Source organism: Branchiostoma belcheri, unplaced genomic scaffold (genome assembly GCF_001625305.1).
Source record: "Branchiostoma belcheri isolate BF01 breed outbred unplaced genomic scaffold, Haploidv18h27 scaffold157, whole genome shotgun sequence".
In the NCBI taxonomy this organism is placed as follows: domain Eukaryota; kingdom Metazoa; phylum Chordata; class Leptocardii; order Amphioxiformes; family Branchiostomatidae; genus Branchiostoma; species Branchiostoma belcheri.
Window position 1 is genome coordinate 163,494 of NW_017803013.1, and position 19,272 is coordinate 182,765.

The window sequence follows — 19,272 nt, forward strand, 5'->3', positions numbered from 1 at the left end:
TAGGCAGCTTACGTATAGACAGGTAAAAAACAAACTAATTTTTACGGTGCTACAGATACCATCATCAGTATTATTGACAAATGTTCATACCATCATCAGTATATATTATTAACAACAATGTGGCATTTGACACTGGCAATGACAATGTATATGTTATATGCTATTGAGAATATATACTCAATTGCAATTGTCTCTGAAATTTGTCGTTTCTTCTTGTGTATCATACAAACGCCTAACGTTTGTCATTAGGTTTGCCCCGTGCGAGCAACCAACATGCACACAGATAATTCCGAGCGGTAGAAAGATCTAGACTACGAGTATCATCACAAAACTTCATAAAGTTCACATCATCTGACTCCCAAATAAGCTCCTCGTGACTCCTGAGACGGCCTTCCGAACGTCCCAAATCTCAAACCACATAATCCATGCCTGGCTAGTACATACTAGTACATTAAAATTATTCAATAGAAATTTATTTAATAGTTTCTATGATCGCCCTCGCTGTAGGTTGATTCATTTTGACATACGCATTCCGTGGAACATGATTTTCTTTCTTTTTGCATCCGCGGCCACACACACGTACAATCATACAATCATACAATAAACAATAAGCGATATTGACGTTATCATGATCTTGATACATACAGATATTTTAACTCCATGCTTCATACAATGCACCATCATGTGGCACTACAAAGGAATCTCCAAGCGAACGTGTACTACTGTAAAAATGTAAAATGTTTGTTCGTGCAAACATGCACGTGGTGGAAAAGTCTCATCAATGGGGCCATAATCAAGGCCATATCCAACTACTTAGTAACTGGTCACGGGAAAACCCTAGATTGTTCAAGAAAGCCACCCGCGGCATAGGCGGTACACCATTGGTGGAGTGCCGCACCCTGGCTGTCACGTGACAATGGGCTTACCGGTGCGCTATTTTTAGCGTTTACGTTAAGTTCAAATACAATCCCCTAGAGGCGTCGCGTCAGTTTGTGGAAGGTGAGTAGATTACTTTATGATCCTTATACACTTATGATACTTATATCTTTTACCCTTTTACGCTTTACATTGTGTATTCTAGTAGTCAGCAGTCTTGAATATAACAGTTAGGTGTAGGCAGGTAGACCTACAGTATGAGCAAACGTAACGTCACATAGACTGTCATTTCCGGCCGTCAAGGTCACAGGTCGAAGTGGGCGGTGCTCGGGGATCAAACTGGCATATAACGCCAGATACAGTGAGAAGGGGTTAATGCTCTAGTTCGTGTAGACTATTACTGAAATATCACACTGCACTTGTACTAGGGCGCAGCCCTCCATCTCTGACGATCTTTATATTACGAATATGACCCTTTGTCATTTTTTGCCACCCACAGAAGGAAACGAGGACGATACAAGTCCACGTCATGTATACAAAACTACAGTACGTCTTTCCACTGGAAGATCGCTACAAGTGCCCAATTTGTAACAACGTCTTAGACGCGCCTCGGCAGACGTCTTGCGGGCACCGTTTCTGCGACAGGTGTTTACAGCAAGCATTCAGGTGAGAAGTTTGGACACCTGATATGTCCTATAATTACCGGTAACATTTGACATTTGACAGTTGAACGACTGAGACGAAAACATGTGAGAGATTATGAGGGAACCAGAGAAGTTACGAAATGCCTTGTGATTTTCACACCAAACACGACCTGTGTGTTGGTCTGGACTGTGTCTGACAAAATGTTTGTCTAATAGCCTGACCACGTCAATGTTGTTACAGGAAAGGTACTGCGCACTGTCCCATTGATCAAGAAGTTCTTTCAGCAGACGAAGTAAGTATAACGTTACGAATTTTCAAAAGTACATGAAACAGTATAGGACGGGCCTTAAATGACCTAATAAATGTGGAGTAATTATAAGGAATGGTATGCATATTTTTCACCTTCTTCACAATGGTAAGATTTTTAAAACGCATATTGGATACTATCTAGGGAATATGTAATGTAAAGCCTCAGTTCTGAAAATGTATCTCACCCTTTTGTTCAGGTGTTCCGAGACCGGTGTGCCGAGAAAGAGATTCTCCAGCTTGTCGTTTACTGTCCCAACAAAGAGGTTGGGTGTAAGGAGCAACTACCGCGAAAAGAACTAGAGGTATTTCTCTTTTCATTTACTTGTCAGAATGTCTAGACTTGATTATTTAGTACGTTTATTTAGTACGTATTTTTATTTGTGGGTGAAAAACGCGTTAAGCCAAAAAAGTTGTGTTAATTGTATTTTTGTACATTAGTTAATTTTTTTAGGACATAGTGCTAATATGTAATAGAGTTCTGGTAAAAAAATGTGCTAGCACCCCCTTTAACCCATTTTTTTACCAAAAGGTCTATCAGCAAGTTACCTATTGGTAAAAAAATGTGCTAGCACCCCCTCTAACCCATTTTTTTACCAAAAGGTCTATCACATATTTACCTTCTGGTAAAAAAATGTGCCAGCACCCCCTCTAACCCATTTTTACCAAAAGGTCTATCAGCAACTTACCTATTGGTAAAAAAATGTGCTAGCACCCCCTTTAACCCATTTTTTTTACCAAAAGGTCAATCACATATTTACCTTCTGGTAAAAAAAATGTGCCAGCACCCCCTCTAAGTTCTAACCCATTTTTTTACCAAAAGGTCTATCAGCAACTTACCTATTGGTAAAAAAAATGTGCTAGCACCCCCTTTAACTCATTTTTTTTTACCAAAAGGCCTATCACCTATTTACCTTCTGGTAAAAAAATGTGCCAGCACCCCCTCTAACAAATTGGAAAGGGTACAGAATCAAGCTGCAAGATTCTGTATGAACAACTATGTAAGAGGTGCTAGTGTCACGGAAATGAAAAGAAACCTACAGTGGACCTCCCTGGAAGACAGAAGAAAGATGTCTAGACTATGCATGATGTACAAAATGACTAATAAACTGGTGGATGTCCCAACTACTAAGTACCTAATACCAGCCCAGAAGAGAACAAGAAATAGCCACGCATTCAAGTACCAGAGTTATCAACCAAGGATCGAGGTGTTCAAGAATTCATTCTTTCCTAGAACTATCGCAGAGTGGAACTCACTGTCACCAAGTACAGTAGGGGCATTGTCAATGGATAGCTTTAAACAATGTCTAGAGCTAGAAGTTCAAGGGTTAGGTGTAACAAGTGGATCGGTGTAATATAACCAGCTGCCGCCGCGCCGCGTGCCTGCGAAGCTGGTGTGTTACGCCGAAAGGCGGTTATACCGGCTATACAGATACAGATACAGATACAGATTACGTAACAGAACCCATTTTTTTACCAAAAGGTCTATCACCAATTTACCTTCTGGTAAAAAAATGTCTGGACTGGACCCGTCAGACAGACATATAAGTCAGAAGGACATTTTTCACTCCATTCTCAAACAAGAAACCGTAAGTCTGCTGTGTGAATACAAAAACCTGCATCTGCTTGAAGTCTAAAGTAGGTCAGCAGGTGTTTTTTTTTCATCCGTCAAATCTATTCCTTAGGTTTCCCAGAGTTCCTGATAAAAGGTAAAAAGAAAAGATGAGCAGGTAATGACCCCGCGTCCTCCCGGCTTACATGAACCGCTAATATTTCTATGAGTCTACAATATACTTTGATGATTCTCACGCGGGTTTTAGGTGTACCACATCTGTCCATTCACAAGACAAAGGCACACTGATTTCTGCCTTGCCTTATCAGTCAGTGAAAGTATGTACCGTAAAATCGATTCCTTACTTCCTGTCACCTAGTGCCAAACCCATAGCACACTGGACACAAAGTATCTCCATGTGTGGGACCCAGGCTACCTGTCACCGAGCGACCTCCACAGTAGTATTCCCCAGAATTATCAAACTTCTCTATTACTAGTACTACAGAACGCCGGATATGCTAGCTACACACACAAACACACCCACACACATACACACATACACACATACAGAATTTCGAGGGCAAAAGCTAATAAAGGGAACTATCACAGTCAGTGGGGGAAACTGATCGATACACATGTTGACAATCATGTAATTGTGGGAGTATCCACTGCTCATGAGATCATCCAGTCTGACGACAGCAAGAGACACTTTCAATGCTCCCTTCCGTGTGTATATATTTTCTTAGAGGCGTGCCAGAACTAAAACTTTAAATCTCATAGGATAGAGTTCTCCGTTCTTTTTTTTTATCGATGACCACAAAACTAGGCTACCACAAGCACACACGCAATCCCTGCCGTTTGTTTGTTTGTTTCGCATAACTGGTAAACCGGCTTTAGGCGTGACACACCATGTAGGTACCACTCACAGCGGGAGGGTCCCCTACTCTTTTCGATAAGTGCGGTGGGATCGTGCGTGGGGTGTGGCTCTCCCCAAACACGGGACCTCCATGTAACGTCCTATCCGAGGGACGTCCCTAACCGAAGCTAGGTACTCATTTCCAGTGAAGTGAGGAAAGTCGTGTAAAGTGCTTTTCCCAAGGGCACAAGATCGGTGACACGGGTAGGATTCGAACCCGGGACCTCTTGGGTGAGCCGAACGCGCTACCGACTGCGCCACACGACCCCACGAGTGACGTTAACCATACAGTGAATTGAACCGGCCTTTAGCACATTTTTTTACCAGTAGGTAAATGGGTGATAGACCTTTTGGTAAAAAAAATGGGTTAAAGGGGGTGCTAGCACATTTTTTTTACCAATAGGTAAGTTGCTTATAGACCTTTTGGTAAAAAAAATGGGTTACAGGGGGGGCCAGCCCATTTTTTTACCAGAAGGTAAATTGGTGATAGACCTTTTGGTAAAAAAATGGTGTCTGCGTAAATGTAGAATTAATTGACCGACTTTAGTAAGTTGTACCTCCCCTTACGGATCCTTCTGATCCACCTCTGTTTTTCCCAAAGTCTCACCTGCAGGAGTGTGCCTACACCCGAGTGGAATGTGTACACAAAGACCAAGGCTGCGATGTCCTCTCCCCACGACACCAGCTGGCAGAACACTTGGAAAAGGAGTGCAACTTCAGACAGGTTTCATGCAAATACTGCAGCGAGACCATTCCACTGGCTCTGGTGCAGGTATATCAATTTCTTTGCCAATTTCTGCACAGTGTGAAAGTACTCCATTTCCATGGACCGTATACGTGCGTAATAAAACTACAATCGGCTTTTACAACGAAACGAAACATGCGAGTAGGAATATAGTTTACACTCTTTTGATTCTGACGGGTCTGAAATGATGCTTTGGTTTTCATCAAGCCATATTGAGAGAACTTATACTCGACCAAACCGCATTATATTTTTCCACGGTAGGACCACCTGATGCAGTGTCCTAAAGCAACGGCGTCCTGTCCGAACGGGTGCGGCTTAACGGACGTCACGAGGGAACAGGTACAACTTCTTTTTCTTACACAAACCTTTTGCAGGCTGATCCCTATATAGGCAAGCGTACACTTTGGATATATTTCTAACGGTAAATAATTGATAAAGAAACCATCAAAAGTGACGTCTATATTACCATCCCCTCGTGTAAATCAAATCATTGATCACATAAAATAGTAAAATTAACTTAATCATCTATTTACAAAACTATGATCATCCACAGGTAGACCAACATCTCCTTGAGGACTGTCCTCTTGTTGAGGTAGAATGCAGCTACAGTGGCAGCGGGTGTACTTTCAAGGTAAACATCTTCATGCATTACCCTTCATGACGACACTTTGAATATAAGATACCTTTCTTATCTTTTTCTGTTTTGCCAAGTGATCTTCGTTTGATCTCCTTCAGTTTTGTTGTCTACAAGTTAAATATATACGACTGACTCTCTGATCTGGTGATCTGTACAGGGCCAGAGGAGTCAGCTGGAGGAACACCATGCCCTGTCTATGGCCGAACATCTGAGCATGCTCACTGCAAGTCTGGCCCGCTTGGAGCTCAGCTACTCCGAATCCAGAAGGGAGCTGCAAGAAGTTTCTAACCAGAGAGACCTCCTGCAGAGCACTGTCAGACAGCAGGCCACTGAGATCACATCGCTCCAACAGAAGGTCGACAAGCAGGACAACAAAATAGGGGCTTTACAGGTACGTTTCCTATACAGTTGTTCTTAGTTTGATCTGCTAGCGCGAGTATAAACAATGATATGTGTGTGTGAGCAGCTTTTTGTGAAAAAAACTTATTCTAGCAGTATCTGAATCATACATCATAAATTTGTTTCTCCTGGCAGAAAATGGTGGCCAACCAAACTGACAAACTGATAAAGTTTGAAGGGGATCTGACATCAGCCGCGAAAAAGACTGATGTGGAGGAACAGAAGAGAGACCTGGCCGCAGTGAAGGAGACAATGAAGACAACTGAGAACAGACTGACAAAGTTGGAGACTAGAGGATCAGGGGGAGGGGGGCTGTTTTCAGGTGCAGCAGGTATGAGACTGTTGTAAGGAACTTTTTAAATTTATAAATGAAATAAAACAAAGGTTGCTTGGACATATGCTAGTAGTCTATTCTCAGATGAGTTCCATCCTGAATTTGAGGTTTATGACAAAGTACCTTGGTGTCTTCATAGGTGAAGTGGAAACACAGCTCGCAGCCCAAGACAGGCAACTGGGCATCCACGATGTCCGACTGGCTGAGATGGACATCCGCTTCCAGATCCTGGAGACAGCCAGCTTTGACGGTACCCTGCTCTGGAAGATCAAAGACTACACCAGAAGGAAGCACGACGCTGTGACTGGGAGAACTCTGTCTCTCTACAGCCAGCCCTTTTACACCAGTAGAAATGGTTATAAAATGTGTGCTAGGGTGTATCTGAACGGGGATGGTATGGGGAAGGGTACCCACATGTCCTTGTTCTTTGTAATCATGCGGGGAGACTATGATGCCCTTCTGCCCTGGCCCTTCAGACAGAAGGTAACATTGATGCTGCTGGATCAGGATCAGGGCAGGCGCCACCTGTCGGACACATTCCGCCCTGATCCGACCAGCAGCAGTTTCAAGCGCCCCACGAGCGACATGAACATCGCGTCAGGCTGCCCACTGTTCGTGTCTCAGGCTGTGGTAGAGGGGAGCCCTTATCTTAAAGACGACACAATTTTTATCAAAGTTATTGTTGAGACATCAGACCTGGTTGGGCCATAAGCTAATTACTAGTGCCTCGCAACTACTGGTCATGCATCAACCGGTAGGCTATACATGGAGGTTAGACAACCAATGGCAATGCCAAAAAGGCAAGTTTTCATCTTAGCCTTAGGCTACTATAACATCTCTAAGTATGTCACGACCACCAGTCTGTAAAACAGTCAGTGCAGCAATTCCGGCCCGAGTATTCTACCTGTACCGGTAACCGTTAATGTTCAACAGTAACTGAAGATATGGCTGTTATCCTGTGCACAGAGGTGCCTGGGTAAGAAGGAGCATGTATTCTGACCATTTTTGATGCCATGAATAACAAATAAAAGAAAAGCCAGCAAAATGCATTCAGATGTGTGCGATATTTCTTTCTATACTCTTTTAGAGTACTTTCATTTTACAGGTTTTTGTCATACCCGTGTTTTTTCACATCTTCCTGATTCGTGACGTTTGAATTCTGGACCAAAGCAGTGACAAGAGAAGGGTGTTTCGACCACAGAACATATTTTCCAAACCTAGGTTTAGGCCTGGGGCTGTATTTAGCCTGAATACCAGACCTATTTTTGCTCCCGAGATTTTATGATAAAGACTCGGGAGCTGACGATAAAGACTCCGGAGCTAAAATGGGTCTGGTACGAGTATAATCCAACCAGGCTAGGTTATAGTGGGAGGCCAATGAAGGAAATCAGGCCCGGCCACTACACTACCACCACCGAAATCTGGAAAATAGCAGAACCAACCGGTTCAAGGTTTACCTGTCCATGGTACGTTCATTGGCTCACACACCTGCAAGACCCCATAGGTGCCGTGATCGGTGGAGTGATCAGAACTAGCTTGAAAAACTGTAACTTGTCTTTAATAATTCAACACACACAAGTGTTTGGTTCAAATGAACTGCAAAAGGACCAACACCACTCGTTGAAGAAGCTCGATAAGAGGGATAGCATGTTCAAACTACACAACCACACGTAATGACTGCGGCAACTATTTGTGATCAGAGTCAGACACACTACCGGCTGGTAGCGGATCGTGGGGAAGGGACGAAAGCTATTACAGGCTGACCGTGGCACTCAGGCTGTATGTCGATTGTAGTTGTGTCGCAGCATTTGTTGAAGCTCTTGATTTAACCGTTCAGTTTCTTGTTTTTGTTGATTTTATCACATCAACGACATGGTACCATTTTGTTAGTGGCAGATATGTTTATTCAACTGCTAGCTACCATACATCATATAAAATTGTAGAGTGATGATTTTCGCAAGCCTTGCTCTATAGTATGTTGCCCAGGAATTCATGTATGATTCAGAAATTTGCCTAAAGCATGAATTTCGGTGCTGTCTTTCGTCCGCTGCAAGTAGGCAGCCGACTCATTATTAAGTCGACTACATACATGTAGCTGCGTGGAAATCCCCCTGCTCACGGGACTCGTAGTCAAATTTGTAGCAACTTCCTGCTCGACCAGTGTTGGTCACCGTGGGTTTGTCTCAGTTGAAGATAGGGATTGTACAAGGTATGTTATCTTACTAATCTCCTAACGAATTTTCCCATACTAGTGTCACATGAGGAAAAGGAAAGTACGCGCGAGTTATCCCTTTCTTGTCGGTCCATGTGAGTGACGTCATGGACTGTAGGCTTGTTGACTTGCCGACGGGTAACCGGGATGGCTATTAAAACGCCTCTCAGCATGGGATCACATGAGTTCTGGCCAGTCCATGGCACAGACGTAGCTCAAAATGGCACTTCAAAAGCTATGCGTACTGTCCGTTACAAATTCCATGTCACGATCAGTTGCATGCATTGGCAACGCAACGTAATCCACACCCTGACTAACGTCACAAACATTATCAATTAATGATATGAAAACAGCGAACTGACGAGAAAAAGATGCGCGTCCGTCCATATGTAAATGACATCATATCCCGACCTACTAGTATCTTCAGTGTGGTACTGTACCCAAACGCTGCACTGATATTCCGAAACGATGCTTTCACAATCGGGCCATGTTTTTTCGACTTATTGCAGCAAGATAGAAAACCATCGCCGTTACTGTGTGTGGTCGATACAATTGACGATGCTTGCGACCACTCCTTTAAAAACAGCCCTGACTAACGAGTCCCAATTAAACCCAAGAAATGAACAGGATGTCTCACATGAATTTTGCTGCTGAGGCTTGTACATAAAAAGGTACTTATTTACTGGTTCTGAGTTATAGGTGTTCAGAAATACTAGACTGGATATTAATAGCATGATGCAATAATAGAAAATTGCAGCACATTTCGTTACATATCAGTGATCAAATTTATTGACGTGTGACGAATGATATATATTCAGCGGTCACAAAGCGAGTATTCAAATATCCACCACTCATGACGTCGATAATAATGAACATAAAAAAACGTTTTCCAGGAAGGCACTACAGCGTGCACATACTACGTATTATCCTTAAGATATTAAGTTAAAGGCTCATTGCTAACTTTCTGGGGGTAAAAGGTTAACTCCTCGTGACGCAGGTGATTCCCCGAACGTCACATCAACATGATCAAGGCCCCTTTCCCCCACCACTAGCAGTGCATGTTTTTTTAAATTTAATCGTTGTTCCAATACGTTTACCGCATTAAATCGTCCCTTATCACTCATGTTTATATACAGCCTATATTTTTTGTGATTTGTACAATCCTGCTTTTTCGTATGTTCTGGAAAACAGTAAATTGGCGAGCAGGCACGGCGTATGCGAGCAGGACAGCCGCACTAATGACGTCAGGGGATTCCCCGCTGGAAGTTTCCATTACGTCACTGTGAATACAGTTTCAAGATCCTCAAGGGTGCCTCCGTTAATTTGAAGAGGTGCCTACGCCGTATATTTATAATGTTACACCACATGCTGTAGTTGAGTGTTTAACCTACTTTGCTTTATTTCTTGGCAATCTGATTTGAAATCACATTAAAAGACGGCGAATAAGGCTGTTTTGATTTTTGATTTATACGTTTTTATCGCCTGTGTAAAGTTAGGCATTAGCTGACACTGTCTCTCAAAACTAATCCAGAGCCAACATCACTGGCAGCCCGCCATGACGTTACTGCGACGTTTAATAACGCGACACCTGGCAAATGAGTGTCAGCGCTTGTCAACGTTACATCAAGGTCATTGATACATAATGTCCAATCCCACGGCCCGATCGATCCCCCGAATCTGGATCACAAACAAGATCGGGGTTATGCTACGTTAGTATTAGCCTATGTTACTAGCTCTCGGCCTGCTCTCGGCTGGAGCTTTATGACCCCCACCGGCGGCAACTTCGGGCGGCCGGCCGCCAGGAGCGCGATTAGTCAGTAATAGTATCAAGGAGGTTGAAGAGAGGAGTCCTCCTCTCTCCTGTTCCTCAGGCCTTGCTTGCATCTAGGCGATTCCATCAGATGCAGTCCTTGGGAAGCTTCGGTTTGTTGTGGCCTTCACCACGCAGTTTTACTCTCTCACGGATTCTTGTTGTAACTTTTCTGTCTTCGGCCAATCTAATGTTCGTGTCTTTCTCTAACGACTAAGATAATGTTACTGTATACATCAAGAGAAGACATCGAGCCGGGTCAATTATGAATTCAAACTAGCGGGTTTAACAAATTGTCACAAATTACGAATCGAATCAGGAAGACATAACCGCACTCCTCTAGAACAAAGAACCTGTCAATTCTGTAGTTTAGGCCAAATAGAAGATGAAATACATTTCACCATAGATTGCCCCTTGTATAGTAGAGATAGACTCATATTTTTAGCCATGTATTAAGTATATTTCCCCACTTAAGTTATTTGACTAGTAAAGAGAAATTTGTATTCCTTTTAACTTTTATAAACTTACTCTAAGTAATCTCACAGCCGCATATGTCCATATAATCACTACTAAGTAAGCGAGATGAAGCCGAAAAGAATAGAAATTAGACATTTATTTACACTCTTATATGTTCATATGTTTGTAATGTAACTTATATGTTTATGTTCATGTTCTATATCCATGCGACCTGTACTTAGTTCTGTAGAACACAAATGTACAATAAAGGTCTTCATTCATTCATTATTCCTACCAGCTGCTCTCACCAGCTAGTAGTAGTTACTATTGGCTAATGCTAACATGTAAATGAGCTAAGAATCTAAACTGGCTGATTATTGATTAATGAGCACTACGTCATAGGTCAATACGTCACTCACAGGTCTAATACATCACAGGTAAGGATCACTCATCACCGCGGCGCCTGCGGGTTCATGATCGGATAGGTTTCAAATCCGCAGGCATTACACGGTGACTGCGCTGGACAGCCCTGTTCCGAGTAAACAGGGCTTTAGCGGTAGAACGTTTGCAAAGGAAGTACGCAGGTGAGGAGGGTGGGGGAGGTCAAAGTTGGTTGGGGATAAGTCTTGTCCGGACTTGAGCTCAGAATGCTGGCGTTATTGGTCAACATGAATCAGCATGCACCCAATCAAGGGCTAAGAATTTCTTCCGGACGGAGTTTGAATAATTTTTTGGGCTAGTACTGTTACGTTTACTGCCAACAAATTGAAATATAACGTTGATCTTGCATCAAAGAGTGTTTGTCACAAAGAAGAAGCAGTCTCGAAAGGCATGAATGGTGGTAACACGAGGTAGGAAGGTTGGGACAATTTTATGCAACGTGATGAGCGTGATTTAGTCAAACGGGAAGATATATAAGCCCTATTCTTACACTTTATAAAACGTTTTGATTTTATATTACATACTCACCTATGTAACGCTAACTATTTCTGATGTTGTTCACACAGGGAAATGTGACAGGATAAAAGAAGTGAAACTATGAGTGACTACATTCCCCCTGGAGCAGCTGGGGGCCCACCCCCCTCCTCACTACCCTCCGATGATGGGGAGGGCGGTTTCGATGAAGAGTTTGTGTCGCCCTTAGATGACAGATATAGATGTCCTGTTTGTACCTTTATTCTCAGAGAACCAAGGCAAACAGGATGTGGACATAGATATTGTAACTACTGCATCACAATAACATTGAAGTAAGTTTTTAGTTTCGGTTTGATCACTGAGTTCGATCAAAAATGCTAAGTTCCTTGATTGGTTAAAAAGTAGCCAATTATGCCACTATTGTGCTATAGTAAGATGTAGAGCAAGCCAATCATATCATATTGCTACTATTAATTATGTAACAAGGATTGCCATGTTGTCATGACCACAACATCACCATGATTACCATACAAAACCCGTTTTTTTTCAACCAGTTACAGATATGTTCTGCATATGTCTGTAGCCCAAATAAAGTCTGCTTATGTCTTTCAGAGAGCCATCCCCCAAATGTCCAATCGATGGAGAAGAGCTAAGACAAGATGAGGTTCATACTTTTTTGTGTGTATTGGGTAAAATAGTCATTACAGAAATACAGGATTTGAAATCATGATCTATATTGTTTGGGGTGTCTGATTTGTGGGTTTAAGTGTCTGTCCAGACAGAGTAGGTTGATGGCATGGAAGATTGATAGGCAAAATAACCGGTGGTGAAAAGTAATCTCCAAGCAGATCTTTTGGTGGGGTTAAGACAGTATCAAATTGGCGTATGTAACCATTTCCCCACCCAAGTGGTGGTGGTGGTAGCGACAAAAAAAGGGCCATATATAAAAAGCAAACGATCTTCCACCACCAACCTCTGCTTGGAGAGTAGGTGAAAAAGTCAGACACAGGAAATGAATGGCATTGGATAACAGCCAAGAGGAATGGTCCACCTGGGAGAATTCAGGAAGCTGGGGATTGCACCAGGTACCCACCAATACTGATTGTTGGAAGTCTGAGATCTCTGATTTCATATGCAATACATCATGAGGATGTGTGCTTGTTCCAGGTGTTTCCTGACCTTTTCTGCAAAAGGGAGATTCTGATGTCCAAAGTTTACTGTAGATTCAAGAAAAATGGATGCCAAGAAATTGTTCTGTTGAGAAATCTAGAGGTAAGTTAACTACAGATAGCTTTGAAAATTATAGATAAAGCTAAGAGATAGTGTTGTTATCATGTAATTGTAGATTTGATCTAACATAAGATCAATCTTTTTTCACACACAGGCCCATGTAAACGAGTGTGAATATGCCATTATTGACTGCATCTTTAAGGAAGCTGGATGTATAGTAACCGTTCAGAGACGTCACCTGCCCCACCATCTAGAGTCAGAGTGCAACTATAGACAGGAGCAATGCAGCTTCTGTGGGGAACTTGTGGCTGTGTCCCAACTTGAGGTACAAACTTAGAATATAGATTCTTATCGCAGAAATAATAGTATCTCAGACTATATTTTCCCACATTGGAAGGAAATCACTACATAAGATAAGTCAATGTAAAGAAAAACATGCTCTAATATTCTAATGGTCTGAAAACGTAATGCAGCTAACATGTTTTCTTGGATTCCAGTGAAGGATGGTATGTCATTGATGCATCATGATTGCAGGCAACGGCTGACTCACACAAATAACAAAACTACTAGAGGACGGATGCTGTTAGAATACATGTACCGTAACTGCAGTTTCAATTGGCATGAGTCACAGTGCGAGCTGCAAGGAAGGACTTGACTCATATTTCAGGCATACTTCAATTACAGTATTCTCTTTTTGGTCTTTCTCTCCCTTTTCCTCCCAGGTGTGATACTATGTCAATAAGATACACATAACCTATCCATCTGCTGTTTGCTTGACCTGGTTTTTATTATTTCTGTATGTGTAGGACCATGAGAGACAAGTTTGTGCAAATATTCCAGTTGTATGTCCCAACAACTGTGGCACAACTAATATTCAAAGAGCTCAGGTAAAAATGGGTCCTGTCCTTACTTTTGAGTTTGACAAACTGTAAATTGTTGAAAAAGTCATTACAGTAAGTCAATGCAGACCTACTTGTATTTTCAATTCTATTCAAATGCATCTACTGGATACTTGAGAGATTTATTTGACCAAAATTATGCTTTGTTTAGCTGGAAGAACACTTCAAGGTTTGTCCAGTTGCAGAAGCTGAATGTAGCTTCAGTTCACATGGCTGTTCCTTCAAGGTTTGTGATACATTACACAAATTGTATGTTGCCTTATACCATAGAGTTATACTGTTATCACAAAAACTCATCATGGTACTTTATACTTGTATCTCTTCAAATTTTCATGTTGAGTATTAAGCTGCTTTGATTATTGTTGTTGAGTTTACACAACTATCTTACCCTTCGTCTTCAGTAAGGTAGCCAAAAGTCCATAAAATGAAGCAAATTTAAGGTGTGATTTGCATTAAGAAACAATTGTTCTTTTCAAACTGTTTACATTATTCTCTTTTCTGTCTATGTTCAGCATTGTTCACTTTGTTGTTAAATGCCACCCTGTACCTACTTTTACTTGATGTTTTAGGGGAGAAGATCAGCCTTACAAGACCATGAATCTAGGTCCATGACAGAACACTTTGAACTGGTGACCAGAAGTCTTGGCTCTTTGGAACTAGAACATTCAAGGACTAAGAGAGAATTGCAGGAAAAGAACAATGAGACAGAAGTACTGAAGGAAAAGGTTAAACAACAGGAAGATGAAATTGCAAGTGTGAAGCAAAGTCATAGCAAACTGGAAGCAAAGATTGCAGCCTTACAGGTTTATATTTTCTTGTGCTTAAGCAATGCTGTTTGTTGAAGTATTAAAAACTAGTCTGGTTACCAAACCTATTATAGCTCCCGAGTCCTACATCCTATTAGCAAATAGGAGAGGATGTAGGACTTGGGAGCTATAATAGGTCTGGTAACCAGGATATTAAAAAAACAATTCAGTCATTATTCTGCCATTGTTAGCCTCTCTGTTTGTAATCTTGTAGGCAAACTTTTGTCAACATGGTGAGAGCTCATAATTACATCTGGGCCACACTGTATGATAACTCTATAGTTAAAGAGTTTGACTTGTTCCAACACAAAAAGGGAACTCACCATAAATTTTCGGCTGATCCCGTCAACCTTCGTCAGATTTGTGATGCAGTCGCTGACTTTCCGGAAGTCGGAAACGTGATGACGTCAGGAGTGCATCAAAAGTGGCGGGAAGACGGTATCTCCCACCATCACGGTTCAGAGAGGGTTGGTGGGCCCTGATGTAAACTGCCTCCTTCACGCCTCTCACAAAGTAATCCTGCTCCGTATCTAGAATGCGCACCTTGTCCAATGTAACTGTATGTCCGGGGGACTCGATGTGTATGTGTTGCGACACTTCCGATGTGTTTGAACTAGGGCGCCTGTGTTCCAAAAATCTAGTCTTGAGAGACCGTTCTGTTTCCCCTATGTATGTCTCTGGGCAAGGTCCTCTGATATTTTGACCTGCGCACCGAATGTGGTAAATCACGCCACACTTTTGTTCTTAGGGGGTTCTGTCTTTGGGGGCCACTAATAGCTGTCTTAATGTACGGGTCGGTTTGAAACACGTTTTTAAGCCATGTGTCCCGAAGATTCTCCGTAAAGCTTCAGAGGTGTTCTTAACATAGGGTAGGACGACTAAACCTCTGTTCTGCCTCGTAGAAGAGTTTGACTGACGGTTTCTATCAGTTGTAGAACGTTTGGGAGCAGTTGCCTTGGAAACTGCCCACTTGGGGTAGCCACAGTTTAGCAAGGCCTGAGTGATGTGTTCTTTCTCAGCCTCCCTATCTTGGGGGTTGGTAATAATGGTGTCCGCCCTGTGAAACAATGTACGAATGACACCCAGTTTGTGCTCAAGGGGGTGGTTAGAACTAAAGTTCAGATATTGGTCCGTGTGGGTGGGTTTTCTGTAGATCCTAATGTCTAACGAACCATCGTCTTTCACCACTGTAAGAGTATCCAGAAAAGGTAAGGTTTTGTTCTGTTCTTCTTCTTTGGTGAATTTTATGTCGGGGTCCAAACTATTAAGGTATTCAGTAAACTCGTCAGCGTGTGCTCTTTTTAATTTCGTATGTGTATCGTCCACGTACCTATACCACCACAGTGGGGGATTGGGAGCAGTGTTAATGGCTAATTGTTCAAGATGTTCCATGAACAGATTACACACAATCGGCGAGACTGGGGAGCCCATAGCTGCCCCGTGGATCTGGCGATAGAATTCTCCATTGTATACATACAATCTAAACAGACTTTCAATAGGTTAACCACATGCGTAGGTGAAAGTGTGGAGCGCTCTTTGAGAGTGGTGTCTGTTTCAAGTCTCTGTAGGATGATGTCGAGTGTTTTCCCTATGGGAACTGACGTAAATAAAGCCGTGACATCGTATGAGCGTAACACTTCGTCAGACTCTACTCTTTGTTGTTGAATCTTCTCCACAAAGTCTTGTGAGTTTACAATGTGGTGAGGGGATTGACCAACCAGGGGTGATAAGATATCGGCTATGTATCTTGAGCTGCGATATGTGATAGAGTCAATACTGCATTTACCACATTCGGTGCACAGGTCAAAATATCAGAGGACCTTGCCCAGAGACATACATAGGGGAAACAGAACGGTCTCTCAAGACTAGATTTTTGGAACACAGGCGCCCTAGTTCAAACACATCGGAAGTGTCGCAACACATACACATCGAGTCCCCCGGACATACAGTTACATTGGACAAGGTGCGCATTCTAGATACGGAGCAGGATTACTTTGTGAGAGGCGTGAAGGAGGCAGTTTACATCAGGGCCCACCAACCCTCTCTGAACAGTGATGGTGGGAGATACCGTCTTCCCGCCACTTTTGATGCACTCCTGACGTCATCACGTTTCCGACTTCCGGAAAGTCAGCGACTGCATCACAAATCTGACGAAGGTTGACGGGATCAGCCGAAAATTTATGGTGAGTTCCCTTTTTGTGTTGGAACAAGTCAAACTCTTTAACTATGGATTCTACCAACACAGATGAGCTTTCATTCGATTGTATGATAACTCCTTTACTTTGTACGTGTTTGGACGTACCCAAATGATTTGAGCTGAATTTTCATCTGTCAAAAAAGTACTTCATTTTATGAGGATGCTGTATGAGTAGGAATCACTGTTACTTAATTTCTGAGTTGTTTTGGTTACATTGCTGTATCTGTCAATATTGATGCAGAAAATGATGGCAAGTCAGACTGACAAGCAGATAAATATAGAGCAAGGACTAGGAGCTACTGCAAAGAAAGAGGAGGTGGATCAGCAGAAGAGAGACCTGAGTTCAGTAAAGGAACAGGTGAAGAGACTGGACAACCGAGTCAACAGTCTGGAGTCACGAGGAGGAGGAGCCAGCAGCAGCAAGGGAGATGGATTTTCAGGTTTCTCATTTTGCACATCTTCTTATCTGTATCTGACAGTTCAGCAGATGTAAATGCCCTTTGGTTTAACACACAAGCTTCACGGGCATGCGGCAGTGGATGGTTTTATTACGTCAAATGATCTGGCATTTGTAACCCCTGCATATCTAACTCCAGGTTGTTTAGACTGAATTCAAGCTATCTAATGAAGCTCTACTACCATAACATTGCTGACTCTCCTTCCAGGAGTGTTGGAAACTCAGCTGAATGCTCACGACCGTCAACTGGGCATCCACGATGTCCGACTGGCTGAGATGGACCTCCGCTTCCAGATCCTGGAGACAGCCAGCTTTGACGGCACCCTGCTCTGGAAGATCAAAGACTACACCAGAAGGAAGCACGACGCTGTGACTGGAAGAACTTTGTCTCTCTACAGCCAGCCCTTTTACACATCTCAGTTTGGGTATAAGATGTGTGCTAGAGTGTATCTGAATGGGGATGGTATGGGGAAGGGTACCCACATGTCCCTGTTCTTTGTAGTCATGCGGGGGGAATATGATGCTCTGCTGCCCTGGCCTTTTAGACAGAAGGTGACGCTGATGCTGCTGGATCAGGATCAGGGCAGGCGTCACCTGTCCGACACATTCCGGCCTGATCCGACCAGCAGCAGTTTCAAGCGCCCCACGAGCGATATGAACATCGCCTCAGGCTGCCCGCTGTTTGTGTCACAATCAGTGGCTGAGTCTAAAACATACCTGAATGAAGACACAATCTTCATCAAGGTCATTGTGGATTGTTCAGACCTGGTTAGTCCATAAGAGAAGCACTGTTGATGCCTCAGAGTGGCCATGATTTGGGGTCATGGGCAGTATAATCCCTGTGGAAGGAGCACCCGAATGACAGCTTTCCAAGTCATGGCCATTCTGAGGAAGGTCTAAACACTAAAAAAAGAAAACAAGAAAAAACAAACAACAGAGCTTTGCTCCTTCTTTGATTCTTCAAGTTCAAGATCAATCTAAGGCATCTCCCTCTGACATCTGTCATAGGCAGCTCTGCAGCACTACTACTTTGTCTTGCCTTACTTTCTACAATCTGAGCTTGTAATGTGAAAAAGTGATATAGAATTGGTTTGTCTTTAGTACGTTAGAACTTAGTTGGCAATTCAAGTTTGTAATTTTCAATTTGTTATGAAGATGTTATTTACTATCATCAAACTATAATACTTACATGTATGAATGCCTGTGTTCTCCAGCACAAATATTTTGTTGGATGCCCCTTTCTTTGCCAAAAGCAAAGTTCATTGACATCCCTATGATGTGCATTCATTCGTAAGTGTAGAACATTGGAAGATGAAACTTCCTGGCTCCCTGAACATTCCTTTATAGCAGACCTCATCTCTTTCCTTTCCACTTCTCATTCTACATGCAACTTCATCAGCAGCCTTCCCTTCTCCAAGACAGTGAGATGGACATGGTAACTTCTATGAAGATACTTCTATGAAGATGCTAATACTATGGACAATGTACTAGTAAAGGACAATCCAATGGTCTTAAATGAAACCTAGGTGGGTAAAATGAGCAAGAAAGAGCATACCAATATGTGCAAGGCAACTGTTCAATATTTTCAGAATGTGTGAAGGCACAAGTTATTATTATTACAGATCTTTAATTATAGGGTCCACAACCAAGTGATACTAGGATTTAGTAGTCAGCCCCCGAGAAAACAGCTTTGAACCATGGCTGGTTTGCTTACTGGATAACAATGTTATTGAAGGCTTTTAATTTTTTTTGTGTGTGTGTGTGTGTGTAAGAATCTTAAAAGGTAGTGGCACATTTCTAACATTTTGCAACAGTGTTAGAAGACTCTGGAACACTTAAGAAAATTGGGCTTTCATTACTTTATGGTGTGGTTACATGTA

The 19,272-nt window shown here is 42.5% G+C and overlaps 1 protein-coding gene across 3 annotated transcripts; it reads left to right on the forward strand.

Annotated features, from left to right (window-relative positions):
* The first annotated feature begins 1,384 nt into the window (after window positions 1-1,384).
* LOC109465719 (TNF receptor-associated factor 3-like) lies at window positions 1,385-18,312 on the forward strand. 3 transcript variants are annotated; one of them, XM_019763107.1, is made up of 10 exons: window positions 1,385-1,542; window positions 1,762-1,813; window positions 2,028-2,132; window positions 4,897-5,067; window positions 5,302-5,379; window positions 5,594-5,671; window positions 5,835-6,068; window positions 6,212-6,407; window positions 6,550-7,011; window positions 18,063-18,312. In XM_019763107.1, exons 1-10 carry the CDS (start codon window positions 1,406-1,408, stop codon window positions 18,170-18,172), a joined length of 1,623 nt encoding a protein of 540 aa, XP_019618666.1. In that variant the 5' UTR covers window positions 1,385-1,405; the 3' UTR covers window positions 18,173-18,312. The 3 variants fall into 3 exon arrangements, with proteins under 3 accessions (XP_019618666.1, XP_019618664.1, XP_019618665.1); XM_019763105.1 differs by lacking the exons at window positions 1,385-1,542; window positions 1,762-1,813; window positions 2,028-2,132; ... (4 more) ...; window positions 6,212-6,407; window positions 6,550-7,011 and adding exons at window positions 8,290-8,619; window positions 11,896-12,135; window positions 12,416-12,467; ... (4 more) ...; window positions 14,502-14,735; window positions 17,177-17,375 and having other exon boundaries at window positions 17,601-18,312; XM_019763106.1 differs by lacking the exons at window positions 1,385-1,542; window positions 1,762-1,813; window positions 2,028-2,132; ... (4 more) ...; window positions 6,212-6,407; window positions 6,550-7,011 and adding exons at window positions 11,482-11,739; window positions 11,896-12,135; window positions 12,416-12,467; ... (4 more) ...; window positions 14,502-14,735; window positions 17,177-17,375 and having other exon boundaries at window positions 17,601-18,312.
* Window positions 18,313-19,272: the final 960 nt, after the last annotated feature.

Excerpts from the sequence above, each read along its gene's own strand:
- LOC109465719 (XM_019763105.1), top strand. The coding sequence starts at position 11,927 with ATGAGTGACTACATTCCCCCTGGAGCAGCTGGGGGCCCACCCCCCTCC. Across the intron at positions 12,136-12,415 it reads TGCATCACAATAACATTGAA|AGAGCCATCCCCCAAATGTC; the intron begins GTAAGTTTTTAG and ends TATGTCTTTCAG. Across the intron at positions 13,359-13,839 it reads TGGCTGTGTCCCAACTTGAG|GACCATGAGAGACAAGTTTG; the intron begins GTACAAACTTAG and ends CTGTATGTGTAG.